General features: G+C 37.5%; 1 protein-coding gene across 2 annotated transcripts in view; it reads right to left on the bottom strand.

Moving 5' to 3' along the window:
* ASAP2 (ArfGAP with SH3 domain, ankyrin repeat and PH domain 2) overlaps positions 1–19,054 on the bottom strand; it is a 269,945-nt gene that overhangs the window by 53,511 nt on the left and 197,380 nt on the right. For both annotated transcript variants that reach the window (XM_044663620.1, XM_044663622.1), the window contains exon 16: positions 7,117–7,211. In XM_044663620.1, coding sequence (XP_044519555.1) covers positions 7,117–7,211 — 95 coding nt within the window. The remainder of the gene's footprint in view (positions 1–7,116; positions 7,212–19,054) is intronic.

Below are 19,054 nucleotides of genomic sequence, written 5' to 3'. Positions count from 1 at the left end.
ATACATACAAGACATAAACAGTTCAAATGGAAGATAATTTCTTTTTCTTTTACTTTAGAATATGTTTATTTTATTTTTATTTTTTTACATTTTTATTTTGAATATTTTCCCCTAGTTACATGTTTCATGTTCTTTTCCTCTCCCAAAGCCCCCCTGACCCCCCTTAACCGATGTACAATTCTACTGGGTTTTACATGTATCATTGATCAAGGCCTAATTCAAATGGAAGATAATTTCACTGGGAGTAAGGGAGGAGAGCAAAAAAAAAGCCTTCTGTAGAAGGAGGCATTTGAACTAAGGCTTTAAGGAAGGCAGGGAGGCAGAATTGAATGGGCAAAGCATTACAGGTACAGGATCCAGTCAGTGAAAAGCCAGAGTCCAGAGATAGAGTGGTGTATTTCTGGACTATGGAGTGCATGGAGGAGAGAAAAATTAAGAACAGAAAGCTAGGAACGGGTTAGGGGATGAAGGGTTTTATGTTTCAAAGAGAGAATTATATATTAGATCCTTGAGTTCAGAAAGAAGTTTGAAGAGAACAGGGAGGTATGATGTGGTAAGACCTGAGCTTCAAGAAACTCACTTGGCAGCTGAGTGGTGGATGAATCAGAGAGGAAAGACTTAAGCCAGAGAGATCAACCAGTAGGTTATTGAAATAGTCCAGGTATAAGGGTGACAAGAGACTGAACCAAGGTGTTATGGAGAAATGAGGAGATAGAAGGGAACAAGTAGAAGAGATGCTGTTAAAGTTGACTTCAGAAGACTTTGCTGCAGACTGGATTTATGAAAGGTGAATGAAGGATAATACAGAGATTAGGAGACCTTTGGCAGCTCCTGCTCAACTTTAAAGACTTCAAAAGGCTGATGTCTAAGAACCTGTCTATCAAGAGTGGAAAAGTTCAGTCACCAATGGGTTAGCCAATAGGTAATGAGTTTTTTCAGTCACAACAATTCCAAAGACCAAAAGCATAAAGAAGCTATGAGCTGCGCTGGAGGAGAGAATTCACCTTTTAACAAAACCATGAATCCTTGGAAGTTCATTTACTATCCAGAGTAGATTTTAAAACAATAACTCCAATTAAAAAGATCTTAATTAAGTATATAACATGTTCAAGGCAGTCAATAGGCATTTATAAATCAATAAACATTCATGAAGTGCCTACTATGTGCCAGGTACTATGCTGAGTGCTGGAAGTATTCTGCTAGTCTAACTTCAGTTAAACCGTGGATACAAATGGGAAGATGGGATGAAGAAACAATTACCTCCTAATTGCACAGTAGCAATGGCCCTGCAGTTTTAGACAATATGACTCCTCCTGTTTCTAATTATTTACCACACAGCCTCAGCACTTCCACACTCCATCTGCAGAGTTCAAAAACACTATAGGGTTCTGAGGGACTTATGGAAAAGAACGCTACCCACATTCAGAGGAAGAACTACAGGAGTGGAAACAGAATAAAACCAACTGCTTGAACACATGGGTCAATGTGGACATGATTGGGGATGTAGACTCGAAACTACCACACCAATGCAACGATCAACAATTTGGAAATAGGTCTTGATCAATGACACATGTTGAAACCAGTGGAAATACGCATCAGCCATGGGCGGGGGGGGGGGAGGGGGGGTGAAGAGGAAAGTAAGAGCATGAATTAAGTAACCATGTTAACTTTTCTAAAAAATGTTAAAAAAAACACTATGGTATCTCTGGCCCATCTTTCAGCACACTTGTTCTGAGATAAGGCTGGAAATAGGGTGGTTATTTCCTTAGTGGCAGTGATGGATGAACTTATTTAGAGTGCTGGAGGTGTGGAGAGGTGTGCAGCTAGGGGCTCAGTGGAAGTATTCTTGGCTCCAAGCCAAGCTTGGAGATAAGAGATCCTGGATTCAAATCTGGATTGAGACCCTTCCTAGGTGTAGGTGTGAGACCCTGGGCAAGTCACTTAGCCCCTACTGCCTAGACCTTATCACTCTTCTGTCTTAAACCCAATATATAGTGTGGATTCTAAGATGGAAGATATGGGTTTAAAAAAAAAAGTAATGGAGATGGCTGTGGTATTTTTTAGCATATGACCAGGTGAAGAGATATTTTCATTTTTGAAACAAAAGAGCTAAGCGATATTCACAACAGTATTGGGCAAGATGTTGAAGTCTTACTTTCGATCAATGTTTATTAAATGCCTACTGTATATGCCAGGCCCTTTGTTTTGGGGAAATTCAAAGATAATAGTCAAACAGTACCTGCCCTCAAAGAGCCTTCAGTGTAGCCAGGGAAACCATGCACAAGGTTTCCCCAAAGTCTCAGTAATTACAATTTAAAGCTTAATAGCACAATACTATACAGGTCTTTTGGGATAGCCCACCTATATAGGCATGTGCAAAATAAATACAAGATAATTGGGAAGGGAGGGGCACATGGGAAGAGTAGATAGAAAAATCAGAAAAGGCTTCATGAAGAACATTACCAGAAGTGAATTCACCACCAGGGGTGGCAAAAACATCTTTCGTTAAGACAAAGTTCTTGATACCATAGAAAGAATTTATTTACCTCCTGAGGTTGAGAAGGGAGAAAGAGAATGTGGGGTAATTGATTCCCAACTCCCAATATATAAGGCATTGTTTTGTAAGAGGGAAATGGGTGCTGGAGTCAGGGGAACCTGAGTCCAAATCCAGTTTTGGATGCTTACTAGTTGTGTAAGTCTAGGCAAGTCACTTGCATTCTGTTTGCCTCAGATTCCTCAAATATAAAATGCAGATAATAATAGTACCTGCCTCAGAGAATTGTTGTGAGGATCACAGAAGGTAATAGTTGTAAAAAAGTGCTTAGTAGGTGCAATGTAAAAGCTTATTTCCTTCCTCCCTCTTCTCCTCTTCCCCCTTGTATGGATATCTCACCAGGATGAACACTGAAAACCTGATGACTATCTTTTCCAAAGTTTGTGCAGAAACAATAGAGTACAAGATACCCAGAGATATTCCTGCTTCCCGAATCTCTCTCTTCAGTTTCCACAACTAAGGATAATACTGACTCTCAACATGTCTGTACATGGCTCTTTTTTAAAAAAATCAATATAATAAAACATTTATTAAATAACTTCTTGAAGGCTAGGGATCATTCAAGGAAAGATGAAGTTTCTACCCTCAGAGGATTTATAGTGTAAGAGAGGAAGAAGTCACTGACACAGATGATTATAATATAATATATATCTCTATCTATATCTCTCTCTTTATATATGTAATATATATATATGCATTTCTAACAATGGGGATAAGGAAAGGTTTTCTAAAGGAAGTGACATTTGATTAAGGATTCAAAGATAAAGAAGGGATTTAAGAGATAAGCTACAAGGCAGACAACTTAATCACAAGCTGTTTTCAGCCTAAAAACTGCCAAAACTATATGCCAGTAATTATTTGAGGGGCAGTCAACTGGATCTGTGAACTATCCATTCACTTAGAATCTAAACAGTCTACTTCCCTGATATTCTTAAAATGTTATGTCACTTGTGCACAAAGTATCAGAATGAATTATTTTTAACGTAACTCAGTGAGTTACAATTTACTGTTATGCCTTCTGCCTTAATTGGATCAATAGCATTATCACCTACTTGAATAGCATTTCTTGCCTTTTGTAACAGTAGAATTGAGGACATCATTATGAAATGTCTTCTATACAAAGGCTCACAGGGAAAATTATTACTTGAATGTAGCACTAGGGAAAAGAAATTTCATTCTTCTAGGTGAATTTGTCCCTCTTAAAAAAAGAAACCCTTACCTTCTGTCCTAGAATCAATATTGTGTATTAGTTCCAAGGCAGAAGAGTGGTAAGGGTTAAGCAATGACAGTTAAGTGACTTGCCCAGGGTCACTTGCCCAGGAAGTGTCTTGAGGCCAGATTTATACTCAAGATCTCCCATCTCTAGGCCTGGCTCTTGATCCTGTGAACTAACTAACTGCCCTCAATTTGATCTATTTTTTGGAAAGGAGAAAGTTCCCTTTTACCTCAACTCCTAGCAAATTGGCCTATTTTGCTCTCCTCTTAACGTATTAAATCAGCAGATAATTACTGATGCCTTTTATAATCATTTCACTGTCATTTTTCTCTCCCTCTCCAATAAAACCTCCTTTGTAACAAAGAAAAAAACTTAAGCAAAGGCACCAGTGGCCATATCTGAAAGTGTATACAATACCCTGCTACAGTAGTTACCAACTTTCTGCCATGAATAAGGAGGTGTGTTTTATTATGTGTTCTCTGGAAAAATTATAGGGTTTTTAGTTAGACTTCAATTCTAATCTTTCTTTATATCCCTGTACATAAAAAATGTGAATGTATATGATATATCTTAAAATATGCAATATATTACATGTTACATGTCATATATTTGTGAATATGTGATATATATTTTTGTACAGAATTATATGGTACATACAAATGTATATTTATAAATATATTATATATAATAGATATAAGAATATATATACATTAACATATGATATAGATATGCTTATTTTACACTGTATCACTTGATACAAATATTCTCATGTTTCTTTGAATTATTGATATTTGTCATTTCTTATACTGCAAAAATATTCCATTATGATTACATTCAGATACCAGTTTTTTCCAGCTACTCCCAATCTATGGGTGCTTACTTTTTTTTCTAGCTTTGTACTCCAAAAAGACTTTAGGATGAATGTTTTGGCATAAATTGGAACTTTGTCTCTATATTTGACATTTTTAGGTTATGTCCTATAATGAGATCCCTATAATGAGACTCCTATGTCAAAGGCAGCTTAATCACTTTTCTTGTGTTATTTTAAATTGTTATTAGAAAAGTAGGATAAATTCAAAGGTCTAACAGTGTAGTGATAGACTGTCTTCTCACAGTCCCTCCAAAATTGATGGATCTCATTTGTTACCATCTCTGCCAATTTGTATAATGTGAAGTAGAATCAACAAACATTGTTGTCTTTAGTTCATTTTCATATGGTTATTTATAGATTTGTAATTCTTTTGAAAACTGTTCATATATTTTGACATCTTTTCACCTGGGGTATGACTCTTGGTCTAACATATTTATATCAATACTCCTAGTTACCTTGACTTCTTTGCCACTTTATTTGAGCTAAGATTTTTTTTCATCTTGACAGTTTCTCTTGTTATTTAATTTTGATCGGCTATGTAAAAGTGTTTATATATGTGAAATTATTTCTTTTATTTTTTTATGATCATCTCTTTAACTTAATTGATTAAGAATTCTCCTGGTAGGCATAGTTGTTAAAGGTAGCACCTCTTTTTTCTTGTTACTTTTTTCTAATGTGGCTTTTTATATTCAGGCCAAGTATCTATTTGTAGCTTTTTTCAGTAAACGATGCAAATGCTGGTCTCCAGCCAATTTTTGCAAAATTGTTTTCGAGGTTATTTTTCTTTTAACAAGTTTAGACAAATAGGTAGTCTTTCCCTAAATAATTTATATTTTCTATCTCCTTAAGTGTATCAAATGTTGAACTATTATTTTCATTTGCTCTGGGTTTTGTTCATCTAGTCTTTTTTCTGGTCTACTTTTCTGGTTGTCAGTTCCAAAAAATGTCAGTGATTTCTACTTTATAATATAGTATGAAATCTAGAAAGATTGTGTCCCCTTCATTCCTACTTTTAAAAAGTTATTTCCCATGAGATTCTAGACCTCTCATTCCTCTTAATGAATCTTGCTATTGTTTTGTCTTAATTTAAGTAGTCCCTTGGTAATTGCATTGACATAAAATTATTTGTAATTGATTTAAGGTAATATCTTTTTTGTTATATTGGCACAATCCAGAAAAGATCATGAGATTTCTTGCCAATTATTATGGTCATTATTTCTGAAAAGAATGTTTTGTGATTTTTATCTGTATTAATCTTGTATGTATTATGGTAGCTTAGCTCCCATGCGCCACTATGTTATACATTACCTCAGCATACTAGGAGTTATCACTGAAAAGAGATCAGGTGGGAAGAAGTCACCTCAGTTGCAGGGACTATGACTATGAATGGCTAAGTGACCTCTAGGGACTAGGCAAGAGATACATTTCAGCTACCACAATAATGAGAGGGAAAGCCAGGCCAGTACTTGCTCACTTTGGTACAAGTCATTGGTGGTTCTTCCATTCCTGGAAGATAGCAGCATACTTTGATAGGTTGTACAAAACATGAGAGCAGTCCTCAGGGCTAAGCCATTCCTCACTGGGGGTAGAAAATGCTTAAGAAGGGAATGAAGGTCAAATTTTAGGCTTTTAACTCTTTTTTTTTTTAATCAGCAAGGAATAAAGAACACAACAAAAATATTTTTTTTTCTTTTAAACAAAACCCTACCCAGCAAACAGTGGCAAAGGAAGCAAGTATGTGACTTGTATCTATGACAACTAACACCCTCTGAGACTAAGAATTTATGAGGAGAGAAATGCAAAAGGAAAGTGACTGAAGGGGGCAAACAGCAAGGGACAAAAGGGAGCATATGTGCATATATATACAGCCAGAAGATGAGAGAAAATTCCACTTTTATCTATGCAGATGAAGGACTAAAATGGTTTGTATTTTGCCTCCTTCCCCACCTTTGTTTAAGCTGACACAAAACACATTTCTGGGTAAAAAAAAAAAAAAAAAAAAAGTTAAGCTTAGGAAGCTAAAGCCTCTGAATTTGGTGACAGAATGAGGAGCCAACTAACTACCCATGTTTAATCTCCTCTAAATTATAGAATTCCATACCTCAGATTGATTGTTTAGTTCAATTCCTTAAGGCAACACAAACTAGGAATTATAAAAAATTAACTAGGATGATAAAAGATTGTAAATGAGGTGCTTGAAAGATGATTTGCTGATAAAATAATTATTGCTGTATGTGTAAACTTCTTCCAATTTACCAGAACCTACTCTATGATTCTATACCAGCTATTTGATTATTGGTTGGCTCTTATGTATGGTCTAGATCCAGTGCATGGCGGTGTTGAGAAAGAGGACAGGAAATCAGCAATATTTTCTAACACGATAACACAGCCCAAAGATATCTCCTTAGGTCTAAAGGCCTGAGATCTGATGCACAATTGATAGTTTTAAATTGAAGATAATTCTTTTGCACTTACATGTCACTGCTTGGGTTGGGCTTGACAGAGTCCTCAGCTGGTAGGCAAAATTCCATAATCTCATTAAAACCTGCATTTCCAATATTCTTGGCAAGCTGAAAAACAGAAGTGTGCTTTCAGGATACTTAATAATTAATCCAGCTCATTGTCACACATTACTTCTACATTTGATGACTTACTTAATGGGCATTAAAAATATGGCAAATAAAGTGGTTAGTCTTTAATACAGAAAAAATCCAAAGCCCAAAGGTGCCTACAAACTAGAAGGGAGGTCTATTATGTGGATAGCTAATGAGTTACTTTTATAAAATGTCCCTTGACAAAAGTAAGCAGATTCCCTAAGGTTCTGGGAGTCACTTAAATTTTACAATCTGGTTCTAGCTGACATTTTAAACTTCATATCCTACCACTCTCCTACATGAATTCTCTTATCTCCATACGAAAACCAATCTACTCACCAACTCCACAAATGTGCCTCATTCAAGCACACCAAACCCCAGCTGCAGAGTCTATCAAAATTTTGTTTAATTATACTTTTCAGATGTAAGAACAAGCATAGAAGTTGATAATCAAAAATATTATAGCTATTATACCATGGAATAGATGTTCAATAAATAATAATTGATTGGAAAACACTGTGGTCTAACTTTGCTATTGAAAAATGTGTGTGTGTGTGTGTGTGTGTGTGTATGTAAGATCTATTTGTTGTTCAGTCATTTCAATCATGTCTGAATCTTCATGACCCTATTTTTTTGTTTGTTTGTTTTTTTTGTTTTGTTTTTTGGCAAAGATACTGAAACGGTTTGCCATTTCTTTGTCCAGTTTATTTTACAAATGAAGAAACTGAGGCAGAGTTAAGTGACTTGCCCATGGTAACACCGCCAGAGTCTGAGGCCAGATTTCAACTCAGGAAGATGATTTTTCACACAAGTTATATGTCATTTCCCCCACAATTATCAAATATGATTTACTAAAATTAAACAAAAACCCCCCAATGTCCTGTCAGATAAAAAAAATGCAAATTGTTCCCAAAGGGAAAATTATATTTACATTCCACGACAATTAACCTACATCAACCTACATATTTCTATTACACAGTTAAGGGGTTAACATAATCTTTAGGCAAATGAAGGGTATGAGGAAGCATTCTGTCTTTTAGAAGAATGAAATAAGAAGAAACAGGATTAAAATGTCAAAGGGATTTAGGATAGGCAAGTCACTTTCCTGACAGTAGAAATATGATGAAATGAAATGTTGAGAAAAGTTAGGTCCATCTCTTAAGATGGGACAAAGCACAAAATAGGACAGCTTAGCATCCCCTCAATAAACAAACAAGTGATTGATTCAATGATTCTATGACAACAGAGCCATTTCATCTGCAATTGGCAGAAGTCAGTGACTAGAAAAGATCAGAAAGTAGAAGCAATCACTCCTTTTAGTTGTGTTTTATTTCTTCCTGTGAGGTACAGCGAAAAGAGCCCTAGGTTTGGACACTAAATATCTAGGTTCAGATGTGAGCTCTGCCGTCTTTTAGCTGTGTCACCTCAAGTAAATAATTTCACTTTAAAAGTATCAGTTTCTTCATCTGGTAATGGGTATAAAATTATTCACACAACCTCTCTACTTCATAAAATTGCTCTGAGTAAAGCAATTGACAAACTTTCAAGTGTCATCTAAATGAATTATATTGATAAATAATATCTAAAACAGGAAAAGTAAGAGCAACTTGTAAAATGTAAAGTACTAGAAAAAGATATAGTCATAAATCACAGAAACAAGCTGGAGAAAATCTCCGGCCATCTTGTTTAACTCCCTTTTTAAAAAATTACTAAAATGAGACCTAAAGACATTATGTGACTTACCGAAGGTCACATAAGGATTAATAATCAAAGGCAGAATTGAACACAGGTACTCTGACTCTAGAGACAGTGTTCCATCCATGTACCATGCTGCTTCCTGTGTAATAATACTGATTTAGCCTCCATGGTTTCAAGTCATGATGGTACCGATCAATCAACAAATATTTAATAAGCACCTGCCAAGCACTGTGCTATCCACTGGGAACCCCAAAAGAAAAGTGAGATAATTCTAGTCCTAGCCCCCCAAGGAATTTATAATATACCAGAGTATAGTAGTTAGAAGAGGATTAAAGTAGAAATAGTATGAAAAAGGTAATCTGGGGCCAAATGGTGAAGGGTCTTAAATTCCAAACAGAAATATCAGAAGGGAGGGAGAAAGAGAAGAAAGGGTGGGGAGGGGGAGAGGGAAGAAGAGAGAGAGAGAGAGAGAGAGAGAGAGAGAGAGAGAGAGAGAGAGAGAGAGAAAAGAAGAAGAAGAAGAAGGAGGAGGAGGAGGAGGTACAGAGACAGAAGAAGAAGAAAGAGGAAGGGGTAGAGAGACAGAAGAAGAAAGAGGAAGGGATAGAGAGATAGAAGAAGAGATACAATGAGAGCTGGATACAATCTGGGAGTTATCTAAAGATAATAGGATTTAATGAGGTCACCAACAAAGAGTAGAGGTAGAGGGAGAGAGAGAGAGATCAATCCCAGGAAATTGTTCTAGCGGCCATCAGTGGAAAGGAGGCAAGGCAACGAGGATGATCTTCCAAAGAAGAGTGAAAAATCTCGGTGAAAAAAAGGTAAGAAGAAAACCATGACAGTGACACAGAAATTGAGAGGCATGAAATCATCCAAGAGAGGGGTGGTCAAAAGTTTCAAATACTGATGCCTCTTGATAAAGAGGTGATAGGTTTGAGATACAGAATGAGACATAAATTTTTGGACAGAGCCAATGTGACAATGTGTTTTGCTTGACTGTGCATATCCATTAAAGGTTTTTTTTTGTTTGTTTTTTTTTTTTTTGGTGTAGGGAGGGGAGAGATAGGAAGGAGAGAAAATAAATGCTGGTTCAATGAAAACAAAGCAAAATAACTCAAGAATCCCTCTGAGTTGTAATGGACCCTTATAGAAGGCACACCCATGTTGATGAGATCATATAGCCACTGAATTACAGAAGGGCAATGATATTATGTGTGAATGATATTTCATCCAGGTCCCTAATCTTTCAAAAGGACATTAGCATTCCTCCATAACTAAGGCAGATAACCAATTTTATAAGGTAGGACATTCAATACCAGCATTCCTTATCAAAGCAAATAAATAATCTGATGAATCCTGTAGCTTTATTGCCAGGAAAGAAGCAGCAAAAGGAGGAGGGAGAATCCTTTAGAATGAGAAAACTCTCTTTATTTGGCTTCATCTTCATTGACTGACAGAGGGACAGCTGGACTAAGCAAGCCACTCCACATATCCCAACCATCTGATGTTGGAGAAACATGCTCCTGATGGTGGGTGGTGGGAAGAACCAAACTGTTATTTCCCAGCTTACCCCTTCCTAGCTGACATTCCAGGCTGGAGAGCACCACCCTTTCTCTCCCCAGCTGGGACAACAGGGAACCATTCACAGATGGAGACTTTATTACTGGATGGAAGCATAAGGCTGATCAAGTTGGCAGAATTGAAGGTGAAGAACTAGGAAGGCCAGGCCTAAACAGAGCCACCAGGTTCATACACCTTTGATTTGATTCTTGGCTGCCCTTGTAATTTGAGAAGTTTGGCAAAACTCAGTGAACCCTGTGCCGAGCCAGAAATGAACCAATGATCTAGGCCTGAAGTCAGGAGAATGTCTTTTAAAGAAGCAAAATCAATAATTATCAGGAAATCACCAGCAATTCATTCAGAATAAAGACACCCGGTCTCTCTTGCTTCCTGGCCTCTTCTTTCTCCTTTCCTCATCTCTAGGCCTAGAGCCAAAATGTTCCATGAGCTGCTTTATCCTCTGTGGTCCCTTTATTTAAAATGTCCTTGCATTCTAATTAGTCATGATACTCTCCTAGTTTCCAGTTCTGAAGTGTCGGGTAGGATTTCAGTACAAGGCTAAGCAACTGCTTTTTAATGTACCCCCAGGGCATCTTCATTTCAGTGGTGGTTGAAGTGACTGCTACAATTTGTAAAATAATTGGAACAGGAACAAATCTACTCAAGGATATTCAAGGGATTTGTTCTTCATGTTCTTTGTTCTTCTTTGGCCTTCTGCCAGACTGGTAGACAACTACCTGATTATTGCTTATTGCTCATTGGTGGTAGCATTCATTTACAAAGTTTTCCTGGAGAAGCATAGTAGCAAGGGAATGGTGCTATGGAAGAATGACCCAAGAAATCTGTTATCAATAGGTACCTAAGTTCAAATCCCAGCTCCACTGCTTACCATGTGACTGACCTTGAGTGTGACAATGAATTACTATATCCTCAGTTCTGTAAAAAGGGGGGATTGGGTTGATGGACCCCTCTATACCAAAAATTGGTTATCTTATAAACTACTGACAAAAAATGGATTTTTTTCTGGACTATTTAGATTTCACTCATTCATGGTAATTTGGTCCTCAATACTGGATTGAGGATAGAATGAAAACTGAATGGAAATTGAATATTCCGTATTGATTCAAAATCAATTCCTTACATTTACTATCTAATTTATATCACAGCTACCTGTGAATACTTCTTCCCGACTCACACAGATTTAAAAAAAACAACAACCTTACTTCCTGTCTTAGAATGAATACTAAGTATTTATTCCAAGGCAGAAGAGTGGTAAAGGCTAGGCATTTGGGGTTAAGTGACTTGCCCAGGGTCTCACAGCTAGAAAGTGTCTGAAGCCATATTCAGGTCCTCCTTATTGCAGGCCTGGCTCTTTATCCACTGTGCCTCCTAGCTACTCCTTCCCCTTCTCAGGTTCCCCATTGTTTAGCCCTTGCCCATCTTTCTTAAGAGTTGTTCTTAAGACAGAAAATGAGTTAAAAAAAATTGATTTCATAATAACAGGCAGGCCAGAATAGTGGAATGAAAATTGATGTTGATCTTTGAAGAAATGTATATTTGTTTCTGAATTCCAAAATTCCTACTTGTGTATCCTTGGGACAATTGCTAAATCTGAGTCTCAATTGCCTCATCAGTAAAATGGTCATAAAAATACCTATGCTACCTACAAGTCAGAATGAGGAAAAGAGTTTTGCAAACAACCATAAAGGGGGGTGGGTATTATTTACATTACTGTTGCCAAGTCCTATTGATTTTACCTTTGCAATATTTCTCATATGTGCCACCTTCTCTCCTCTGAAAATGCCACATCTCCCTGGGGCACAAGACCCACCTGTCACTTCAGAACTGGACAGCTGCAAGAGTCTGCTGGTAGATCTCTCTGTGTCAAGTCTCTTTTCATTTCAGTCTGTCCTTCACCCAATTATCAAAATGATCTTAAAGGAGCATACTGGCCATATCAGTCCCCTAATCAATAAATGTTCTATGGCTCTCCATTCTCTACAGGACCAAATAAAAAATCTTCTATTTGGCTTTTAAAGTCCTTCACAAGCTAGACCCTTGCTAACATTTCAGTCTTATTGCACATTATTTTATCATTCAGAAACACTGGGTTCTTCTTGCTATTCTTCACAGGTAATCCCCTATCTAGTAGATCAACTCCTTTTCTTTTTCTTTTTCTTCTTAAAACCCTTACTTTCTGTCTTAGGATCAATACTAAGCATTGCTTCCAAGGTAGAAGAGTGATAAGGGCTAACAATTGGGGTTGAGTGATTTTCCCAGGGTTACACAGCCACATGGCTAGAAAGTTATCTGAGGCCAGATTTTGACTCAGGATCGCCTGGCTCTCCATCTACTGAGTCACCTTGTTGCTGGCCATTAGGTTAGGAGAGTGAGAATTCAAATTCTACCTTTGATTTTGAGCTGTGTGACCAGGAACAAGTCATTTAATCTCTACGAAACCTATTTTCCTCATTTTAAAAATGGGAATAATAATATTTGCACTGCTCAACTAAGAGAATTCTTTGAAGGAAAGAAACTAAAAAATTTCAAGATACTTTAGAAACGTGTAACTGTAAGTAAAAGTGATAGATGTTTTCTGAATTTACTAATTCTTTTATGTTAAATAAACTCACTAGTAAGTGATTTGAGCAAATTACTTCCCCTCTCTGGGATTCTGCTTCCTCACTGAAAAAGGGTTTAAGTTGAATGATCTCTGAGGTCACTACCCAGCACCAATATTCAACATCACAAAACTGAGGAAGGCAAGGATTGAAAAGAAATTAATTTATCATTTAGTCCAGTGATTCCCAAAGTAGGGATCCAGCGGGGCAGTGATGGCCACAGGTGCATTTATCTTTCCTATTAATTGCTATTAAAATAAAAAAAATTAATTTCCAGGGGGCTAAGTAATATTTTTTCTGGAAAGGGGGTGGTAGGCCAAAAAAGTTTGGGAACCACTGATTTAGTCTAATACCCCTGATTTTATAAACAAAGAGACTCCTTAGAATCCCTTTACCTATTCCATGATCTTAAGCTCGGAAAAAAACCAACAACCTATGCTTATAATCAGGTCTACTAAAACAAGATTTGGCTTTCTTAAACCACAGATAACCCATGCCTAACAACTTTAAACTGCTATTACCGAATGCATTCATAATTGCCAGCTCCCCATTACACACCCATCTAACCTCCCTCCTGCAAAATTCAAAACCCTAAAATTCATGAGTTCATGATTTTGTAATTTTGTTGGTGTTGGATTCTCCTCCCTAATACATACTACAATCTCTCTAATACCTGAAGAGATGATGTCTAAGCACTACAATCTACTTGGTCATGAATTTCTTTGAATTGAGGTAAACTGGTCTTCATGGGCCACTAAGTTTAAACTCAGAGACTCATGAGACAGAGCCCATGTCTTACTGACAATCCTACAAACAACGAGAAGGCAGAGGAAAACAATGAAAGCACAGCAAGAGTTGCTTTTTAGTTGGGAAGTAGAAGAGCATACAATTCATAAAACACACAGACACACTCACCTCTCAGCACATCAAGGTACATCAGTACCTGAACTACAGATGACTCATTCAATTGGATAAGAAGCTAGATAGCCCAGAGGAAAGGATCAAGAATTCCTGAGTTCAAATACAGCTTCAGACATTCACTAGCTGTGTGACCCTGCACAAGTCATCTAATCTCTGCTTCATTATCCTCATCTGTAAAATGGGGACAGTAATAGCATCTATCTCCTAGAGTTGTTGAGAGGATTAATGAGATATTTAAAAAGCACTTGGCAGAGAAATTAGCACACATTAAGCACTATATAAATGTTAGCTACTGTTGTTGTTGCTACTATTATTATTTTAAGGAGTTCTAACTGCAAGAGAATAAAAGACAATTGTCATCTGGTTGGACACCTGAAATAAATTCAATTAGCAACAACTCCCCGCCTCCCATATCTTTCTGAATAAAATGAAGATGGCTACAATATTCATCATTCTACCAAATCCTTTTTGAACCCAAGACCAGGGAAAAAAATTAAAATAGATAAAAGCCAAGAAAGCTACTAATGAGGAACACAGTGAGAACATATGGGGAAACACAAGTGATGCTCTGAGTTTAGCATCTGTTTATTAAGGGATGTATTGCCAAGCAGAAATGGAAAAAGCAATCAAACCAGGTCTTGTTTTGTGGGCCTGATGCTCTCTCGATGGCTCCTCTAATTTCAATTATGATGGCTACAATAGCTCTGGTAAGTTTCATTAAAAATGTAAGTGCTCTAAGGATTGAAGAAGACGACATGGAACCCATATTCTGGTAGGTTGTTTTCTTCCTGTGTTATTGACATTGTAAATTTGGCAAAGTCATTGACTATTGACCATACTTCAATTTTGCTCACTGGGGGATTCAGGAGAATTTCATTAAAACTTCAGAACACCAATCTTTGTGGAAGGAAAAACGAAAAGAAGACCTCAGCGCTATCACTTCTCTGTGATCTTCAGCATTACTTTGTGTTTTTTTAAAAAATTTGTTCTCCACTTAATGCTTTGCTTACTTGTTTATTCTTTTTAAAAAAATAATTTGATGTTGGTACATCAAAATGCCCAGATATCTCGTCCCTTTAATACATTTACCTACTCTCTTGCACCACACATAGAAGGTAGCACCCACCAAAAAATATGTATATATAAATTACGTGATTCATGTTTCTATTCATCAGTTCTGTCTCTGGAGATGGACAGTCACAAGTTGTTCTTCAAATATTAATTCTGAGGCTGTATATAATGTTCTTTTGGTTCTACTTGTTTTCCTCTTTGCAATTTCATGTAGGTCTTTTCAAGTTTTTTTTTGTTTTTTTTTTTTTAAATTAACCTGCTCATCATTCCTCACAGGTTGTGTTTTGTTGATAGGCCTCCTACATCAGTTTCAGAAACACCCACAACTAGATGTCTGTGAAATCTGCTTTCATACTATTATTGCTTTTGGAATTGGCTAGACATAGCTCACATATCTGAGCTATGCACTATATGACTTAGGTGAATCCCTTTTAGTCCTCCAATTCTAAACAAATAAACAAGAAGCTTACAATCTGAAGCTGGCATTTATTTAATTGTCCAGGCTTGGAATCTCATCAGGGCAGGGAACTACCTGGTATGGAAACCACCACCATTGATGTTTGCCAACAACTCAGCTCAAAGTTATAGTCTTAGAAGGTTAGCCTGGGGCACAAGAGATTATTATTAGTTAAGTGACTTGGCCACTACTGCAAAGTTAAGTATTATGTCATGGGCTGGAACTGAGCCCAGATCTTCTTGACTCCAAGACTGGCCCTGTATCTACTATGCCATGTTGACTCTCTGCAAGTATATATCCATTCTTATTTACTGTCTTTTTTGTGGGGGAGGAAGAGGGGTGTGGAATATGATAAGGATTATATTTGTATGGTCATAGTTGATGTGGAGTGGCAAGAAGATGGGATATTATCTACTGGGATAAACAAAAGACTTTAACTCAATGCAATAAACATTTATTTACTCAAATCTTTAAAACACAGGTGTCATTTCCATAACAGTTTAAAGACTATCAAAGTATTTTTCTCATAACTACCCTGTGAAGCATATAGTTTAAGTATAGGCACTGAACACCGATGAGGCAGATAGTTTAAGTATAGGCACTGAACACCGATGAGGCAGGAGATTTGGTCATACAACCACACACCCCCTTTCCTCTGACTCTTCCCTCTAAAGCCCCAGCATGGTCTGGATCCTAGAAAGGCAAGCCAGCAGGGGACAAGCTCTGGCCATTACTGTGAAACTGCAAAAACTTCAATTATAGATCCCAAAATATAATGTGCATCTGCTGAAGTCCAGGGACCAGCCTAGTTTATTTTGGAGAGAGATTTATCACCAGAAGTCTGGTCACAATGAACAAATTTTCGTGGTCACTCTAAATCAGAGACTGTTTAGCAGAGGGACTTGTTATGTATTATAAACATATCCTGTGTCATAATTACACAGCTAGGGGATAGGAAGAGTAGGGAAAAGATCAAGGTGGAGAGTTGGGGGCCAGGGGGAAGGCTTTGTGGAGTCAGGGCATATTGGTTTCAAATTCTGGATCTATTGCAGACAATTTCTGTGACTACAGGTATCATTTCAACTCTCTGAAACTCAATTTCTTCATCTACAAAGTAAGAGGGGTAGCCTCTAAGGTCCCTTCCAACTCCTATCATGTAGCCCATAGAGGCACAGAAGCATCATGAGCTGCTTTTCCATCATGAGTAACTATAGGAATGAAATCAGACCTCCTATAAAGGGGCAAGCAAGCAATCCATCTGATGAGGAACAACAGGATTTCCAGAAATGTGAAGGCAAGGGAATATGTTTTATAGTATGCATTCCCATAGTGCCTTGAACTTCATTTGTGTTTAATAAAAATGTCCCGAGTTGATTTGATACAACACAAAAGCACAGACCAACTGAGGTAGTGTTTCGCTTTCAGTGCTCCCACAATTGTACATTTGAGACAATGGTGGACAGTGTGATATTCCAGAAACCTTAGTTTGCCACCCTTTTGGGTTGAGGCTTTGTTTCCAGCAGAGCTCCTAGATATGGTTCCCTTGCTTCTGACCCCAGTTATGCTCATGCACCTGTTGATATTCCAGGAAAGAGAGCTGTGGAGCCTGCCAGGCTTCAATCCTGACCTCCTGACCTCCTGACACCTAATTCTTCTACCTCCTGAGGCATGGGGTTGCCCCAAAATAAACATGCAGGATCCAGGTAAGAACAGAATCAGAAAGCATGAAGGAAATAATAACAATGAGCATAATGACAGCAGTTAGCACTTATATAGGGCTCTGTAAGTGTGCTTTACAGCTATTATCTCGCTTGATCCTCCCAATAACCCTGGGAGACAGGGGCTATTATATTATTACCCCCATTTTACAGATGAAGAAACCAAGTTAAAAACAGAGGTTAAATGACTTGCCTATGATCACACAGCTAATAAGTATCTCAGTTTATATTTGAACTCAGGTTTTTATGACTCAAGGTTCAGCACTATTGCTGACTATGTATTGCCTATGATATCTAGTTGTACTTGAATCTACTTTGCTCCTTTGTGTGCTGATCAGGCAGGACATATGATTGGGGAAGAGGCTTACACAATGATGGAAATTAGATTTGGGAATTATTTGCAAATTTTAATTAGCTTATTTTCCCCTTAATAATGGTTGAGTTGACTATGGCTTGAGTTTCTGTATGATCCATAGAGGAGAAAAAGTAAATGAGATTTGAAGGAATTGCAAGCAATCTCATTTTCCCTTCAAATCAGAAATAGCCCATCCCCTTTTCTCCCTTTGGAATGTGTTGCCCAATTGTAGGTAACAGGATCTAAATTTAAGAGGGATCATCAGGTTAGGTTTCTGGGGCAGCTGGAGTATACCATGAACATGCTTATATAGGAGTCCAGAAGCCTATGTTCAAATTGGGGCTCTGCCACTTAGTTGAATTTAGTGAAGTTGGGTGAAATACATTTACTCTGCTTCCCTTTGTGTGAAATAAAATTGAAGTATAGGATCACTAACTAAGGTTATTTCCAAAATTTTCAGTTGGGAGAAGCATCATGGTATGATGGATAAAATAAAGTTGGAATCAGGAAGAACTGGCCCAGGAGCGTGATTATTAATTTCATTAGCTGTGTGGCTTCTAGCAAGTCACTAGACCTCTTTTAACCTCAATTTCATCATCTATGAGAAAGGAAATTATAAGAACTGTGGTAGCTACCTCAGCTGTTATTGTTGGACTCTAATGAGATAATACATGTAAAGGGCTTTGTGGACTTGAAAGTCCTGTTTTAATTATGTTTTCTATGAAATAGGAATCCAGTTATATCCTGTGTCATAATTGGGCAGCTAGGGGTAGGAAGAGTAGGGGAAGAATCAAGGTGGGGAGCTATAGAGGGAAGGGAATTTGTTAAAGTTAAATAAATGGTCAAAGAGATTTGCCAGGCTCTAGCTTAAGTGCTGAATTTTATTCTCCCTCTCCTTAAATGAATTACCTCAAAGTCACTTAATTTTTTTAATGGTTTGAGGAATAAGGTATAAATAGTACTCCCCATTTACCACCAGTCACACTACTTTTGGACTTTTGGGTACTCTCCATTATGTCTTCCTCCCCCAGGAAACTGATCACTGAGAAATTTCACTATCCATGACACTGAAGCTGTCTGGTATTCATATCTCATCAGGACCATCTGAACTTCTGATTAGGGCAGGGTCATGGTTTCCAATGTCTCTGTTCAAGATAGGGGCTCAGCACAGCTTTTCCCCCACATTTTTCATCCACCCTACTGCTTATGAACTACTTTGGAGTTCACCATCAAGCCCTGCAGGCTAGGTACCTTCACATTCCTCCTTTTTAGCTTCCTTTTGTGTAGCCTTCCACATTAGGTTGTGAGTTCCTAGAGGGTAAGGATTGCCTTTGATTTTATTTGCATTTGTATCTCCAGAACTTAGCACAGTGCCTGGCACTGGAGTCAGCCAGGTATCAGTGGCTAGAGTGCTAAGC

The sequence above is a fragment of the Gracilinanus agilis genome, chromosome 2 (assembly GCF_016433145.1).
Source record: "Gracilinanus agilis isolate LMUSP501 chromosome 2, AgileGrace, whole genome shotgun sequence".
NCBI lineage: Eukaryota > Metazoa > Chordata > Mammalia > Didelphimorphia > Didelphidae > Gracilinanus > Gracilinanus agilis.
The sequence above is the reverse complement of the archived record's forward strand: the minus strand, read 5'-3'. Positions and strand labels throughout refer to the sequence as shown.